The sequence below is a fragment of the Humulus lupulus genome, chromosome 8 (assembly GCF_963169125.1).
Source record: "Humulus lupulus chromosome 8, drHumLupu1.1, whole genome shotgun sequence".
NCBI classification, from domain to species: Eukaryota; Viridiplantae; Streptophyta; class Magnoliopsida; order Rosales; family Cannabaceae; genus Humulus; species Humulus lupulus.
In genome coordinates this window covers 86,814,107-86,818,762 of record NC_084800.1, presented here as the reverse complement: position 1 = coordinate 86,818,762, position 4,656 = coordinate 86,814,107, and the positions used below count along the sequence as shown (strand labels likewise).

At 31.8% G+C, this 4,656-nt stretch overlaps 1 protein-coding gene across 1 annotated transcript; it reads right to left on the bottom strand.

The window, feature by feature from the left end:
• Positions 1 to 2,422: 2,422 nt before the first annotated feature.
• LOC133798026 (peroxisomal membrane protein 11-4) lies at positions 2,423 to 3,391 on the bottom strand. Its single transcript, XM_062236196.1, has one exon. It carries the CDS (start codon positions 3,249 to 3,251, stop codon positions 2,568 to 2,570), a length of 684 nt encoding a protein of 227 aa, XP_062092180.1. The 5' UTR covers positions 3,252 to 3,391; the 3' UTR covers positions 2,423 to 2,567.
• Between the last annotated feature and the right edge of the window lie 1,265 nt (positions 3,392 to 4,656).

Genomic DNA, 4,656 nt, shown 5'->3' with positions numbered 1-4,656 from the left:
GGGGATTATCTCTATTCATGTGGCTTTTACTTGTTTTGTTGTATTTTAATAACTAATGTTTACATGTTTTTTGTAATTATTAATAGATATAAGACAATATACGTATTGTGGGCGATATATTGTCTAAAATCAATAATTTTATAACTATAAATATTTGTAAATTTTGTTTGAAGTTGAAAAATGTGATTGGAATAAAGAAGTTGCAATGTAGATTAGAATGAAAGTGAAGATTTTTATACAAATTTTGCAAATGGAAACACAATGAAAATAATAAAGAACTGAAGAATACAATAAAAGAAAAAGAATGAAAGATTGATGTTTTCCGTAGGGTACCAGATAACATAAATTTTTTAGGGTAAAATTTCTTTAATCTTTTAAATATAAAAAATAAAATAAAATAAAAAGAGAAAATAGTTATCAGGGGGTAATGGCAAGTCACACTTTTTTGCTGAGGGATGAGTACTGCTATATTTATTTAGAACATTATTCTCACAATTGGCTCTACATAGAGTTTAGATATAATCCCCACTGATGGAGTCTAGATGTAGTTTTACAATGTTTGTAACTGGTTTTAATTATAATATTATTATTTTTCTCTTTGGAAATTGGTTAGCCCACATGTGAAGTGTATCTAGTCTTGGCTCATAGTTTGTCATAAACATTTTGATTGGCCAAGTCTCTTTACAACTCGAAGGCTCTAACTCTAATTGGTCGTAAGGGTTTGTGTATCTTCTTAGGCTAATGTGTTAGTGACTTTAGGTTAATGTTTGAGTGAAAACTCTATAGTGAATTGAAATAAATTTTCTTGATTTTGAAGTGTAAAAGTATAGAGTATTACTAGGGAGTATCATTGGTGCGAAAACTACCTAACACAATATATTGTTATTTGTGTAATTTAGTATCGAGTCCTATATACTTTCATTTAAAAAATTATATGTGGGATCTAATACTAAATTGTACAAATTATTGTAAAGTGCCTAATAACATTGCTCAAAAGTATAATGTGTGTTTTGAGATTGTTAAAAACATTGACGGTGTATTTCTTTGATATAGTAAACTGATTAAGGATTTTGTATCTGAGTCTTGGATGTAGGACTTGATTTGGTCTAAACCAAATATACTCTCGATCTCTTATTCTTTTGCTACACTTAAATTGTTTTTTTTACGTGTCTTATTTTCTATTTTAGTTTGGTATTTTGCTTGGTGCTATGTTTAGGTTGGTAGTGATTCTTGGAAAACAAATATCCTTATATCATTATTAGATGTAAAAAGAGTCTCACATGAAAAATATATGAGAACAACAATATCTTTATAAAGGAAAAGTTACTTCATTTAACACCAATTGGTTTTAAGATAGAACCTCAATCCTAATCCTAGTGACCTTTCTCTCCTCAAATTGTAATATGGTATCAGAGTCAAGTTCGACTTCCGCTGCACTCCACTCTTGATAATTTGAGACCTTTCTAATATATGTTGGATTCTATGACCTGTTTCGAATGACGTGTATAACTAAAAATTTCCTGACCAGCCTTGTGATGTCCTATATCCCCACAAATTTCCTGAGTCGGTCTTGTGACATTCTATCAAATATTCACGTTCGGTCATGTTGCATCTAGGATCGTTCATAATATTCGCATTTTCAGACTCAAACGTGAGAGGGTGTATTAAATGTGAAAAAAGTCTCACATGGAAAATATATGGGAACAACAATATCCTTATAAAAGAAAGAGATACTCTACTTATCATCAATTAATTTTAAGATGGAATCCAATCCTAGTCCTAATAGCCTTTCTTCCTTCAAATTGTAATAATCATACTTTAATTTTTGGTAGAATAAGATGTTTGAAAGATTAATATTATATTTAAATGAGTTTTGCAATCTAATTGATGTCATTTTACTAATCTTCAAAAAAGAATATTCATTTTAATTAGATATAAATAAACCATTGTAAATAAGTTGAGTCTATTGAAAAAAACAACTATACGAGATATTATTCTTCTCCAACACCCAAATGTGCTTGAGAAATTTTTGTAATCTTCTTCCAAATCACAACTAAAACCTAGACATACAATAACATCTGGACCAACGTAAAATTTTCATCTTATCACTTTAGATAACTACAGATTAGGAGCGATAGCGTAGCGTGTAATACATTTGACACAGTAGAGAAAGTAGAAAATCATTAGTGGTGAAGTTTTTTGTGACTGGTTTTTTGATTTATTTATAATTTTTTGTACTTTGTAAAATTTGTCATATTCAATTATTCATGCCAAAGAAGAAAATGATATCCCTTAAATGTGCAGTTATGAAGATTCCATTACCAAAGCAGTCACACACAAGCAAAAAGATAAGGAAAATTTGTTGCAGCATAAAAAGAAGAGCAGTATATATATATATATATATAGTAAGAAAATGGCAACGTTTTTATGAGTACATGCATGTAACATAATTGTTTGCATGCTTCCATAAAATAGCTCAGAATGGGCCATAAGAAAAGCCAATTGATACTGTAATTCTTTAAATATATTCACATAACTTTTATTTTGAGGGCTCTTTGTATTTTATTTTATGAGGGCCAATTTCTGTACCAACCAGCCCAAGCAGAGACCAACCCACTAATCCCAAGCGTGACCACATGATTACAAAAGGGGTTTGGCTCAATCTCAGCCAAACCAATGAACAAATCCGCAACATTAGCAGCCACACTCATCAACCTCATTACTCTATCGACTTTAATCTTCCTTATACTCTCACTCACTTCATCATCCCCATCACTCTTTTTCTCTTTCAACAGCTTTCGCTCCTTCTCTAGTCCCTGTTTTAGCATTATCAAGTCAGACACAACAAAGAAAATGTACCCAAAAGACTCACCAAAGGCAGATATGTAGCTCATCTTCGTAGCTAGCTTGGGGTCCAAGGTCCCAATTCTGGAGAGCCAAAGAAAGTGGTCAAAGAAGAAGTAGACCATTTCTCCAGCGTTAGCCAAAACAGCCAGGAACTTGAAAGCAGGGGTGGTGCCTGGGTTGCGCCTCAGAGCATTGAAACCAGTCAAGAACCGACCTGTTCGAAAGGCCTTTCGGCTGAGCCCAGATGCCACTTCCCATTGCTTGAACCTTTGGGCCATGTTTGGGTGGGTGGACTCGGCGTGCCAGTGGACCAACTTGGAGACGTACTGGAAGGTCTTGACCAGCTTGTCGATTCCATCTCTCTTGGCTAGAAATATTACCAGTTTGTCTACTGTGTCATTCATGGTTTTATGAGCTGGGAACGTGAGGAAGATAAAGATGAAAGTAGAACAATTTTGTTTTTGGGTTTAGAGGGTTGATGTAGAGCTAGGAAATTATTGATATTGATACTAGAAGACGAAAAAATTGAGTGAGAGCCACACAAAAAAGCTATAGATTTTGGATAATAGGGGTTGAGTGAGTGTGAGAAGCTTGTGGTTGGACTTGTTATGCTTACTTTGAACCATTAGTTTATTGAGTTATTGATTGAGTTTGAACCTATTCTTTGTCTTTTGCTCGGTCAAGCGGTTTGGAGTGTCAATGCCAATGGCCTTATTGTTTAATTTTTAATACTAAATTTATAAAAATATTATACTTCAAACAACATATTATTTACATACACTTAAGTGTAATTCATTTTAACACACAATTACAATTACAAGTGATGTGTTTCCCACTTACCCACTTAAGATTATTTATGGTTAAAATTTAACACACACATTATTGTGTGTAAAAAATATGTGCAATTTGAGTGTATATCTAGCATTACTCAAAAATAATTTATCTAAGTTAATTTTTTTTTGTAATCGAATTTATAAATTGTCTTCAAATATATTGTTATCAAAGTTTATATATCTATTAAAATATTATAACAGTTTTTTTAATTAGAAAAGTAGTGATAAGGGATTTTTTGAAAACTACCTACTTTTATTATTCATTAACTATAAATAGCCACATATTTTATTTTAATGATTAATAACCACATTTAGAGACATAGTGACTAAAATACCCTTGGTTTAAATTTTTAGCCTTCTGGTTTACATTCCTGAACACGTGGTTTACATTTTGAGCTTGTAGTTTACATTTCAAAACGTAGTGGTTTACATTTTAAATGATTGTAGTTTACATTTCAAAAAATTGTGGTTTACATTTCAAAGTCTAGAAAGAGTAAAATAGGCATTGTGATTAAAAAAGTTGGTATTAATTAAAAGTTTTAAAATTTTGGGAAGAGATAGAAGGGACTAACTTAATTTGGGTACTACATGTAATTTCTTCATAATTCTAAGAGTTAATTACCCTAACAATTATTGCTAAGGTAAGATGCCCAACACCACTTGATGTGAAATAATAGTGAACTTACTCCTAGGTGCTCAACTTCTTGAGCACTTTCCTCGGTGTTCAACTACCTGAACACATTCCCGGTGCTCGTGATATTTACAATGTCATATGTGTTATCACACTAAGGTGGCATTTGGTTTGGTGGAATGGAATGGTAATAGTAATTGGAATAGTAATGGAATGGAATAAGAATAATAATAGGAATTGATTACTATGTTTGTTTTGTTGTTGGAATGAACCTTAGAATCATGATTGTTTTGTTTGGTTTGGTGTGGGAATGGAATGTAATAAGTGATAAATTGATTATTTTTG

Excerpts from the sequence above, each read along its gene's own strand:
- LOC133798026 (XM_062236196.1), bottom strand. The coding sequence starts at position 3,251 with ATGAATGACACAGTAGACAAACTGGTAATATTTCTAGCCAAGAGAGAT.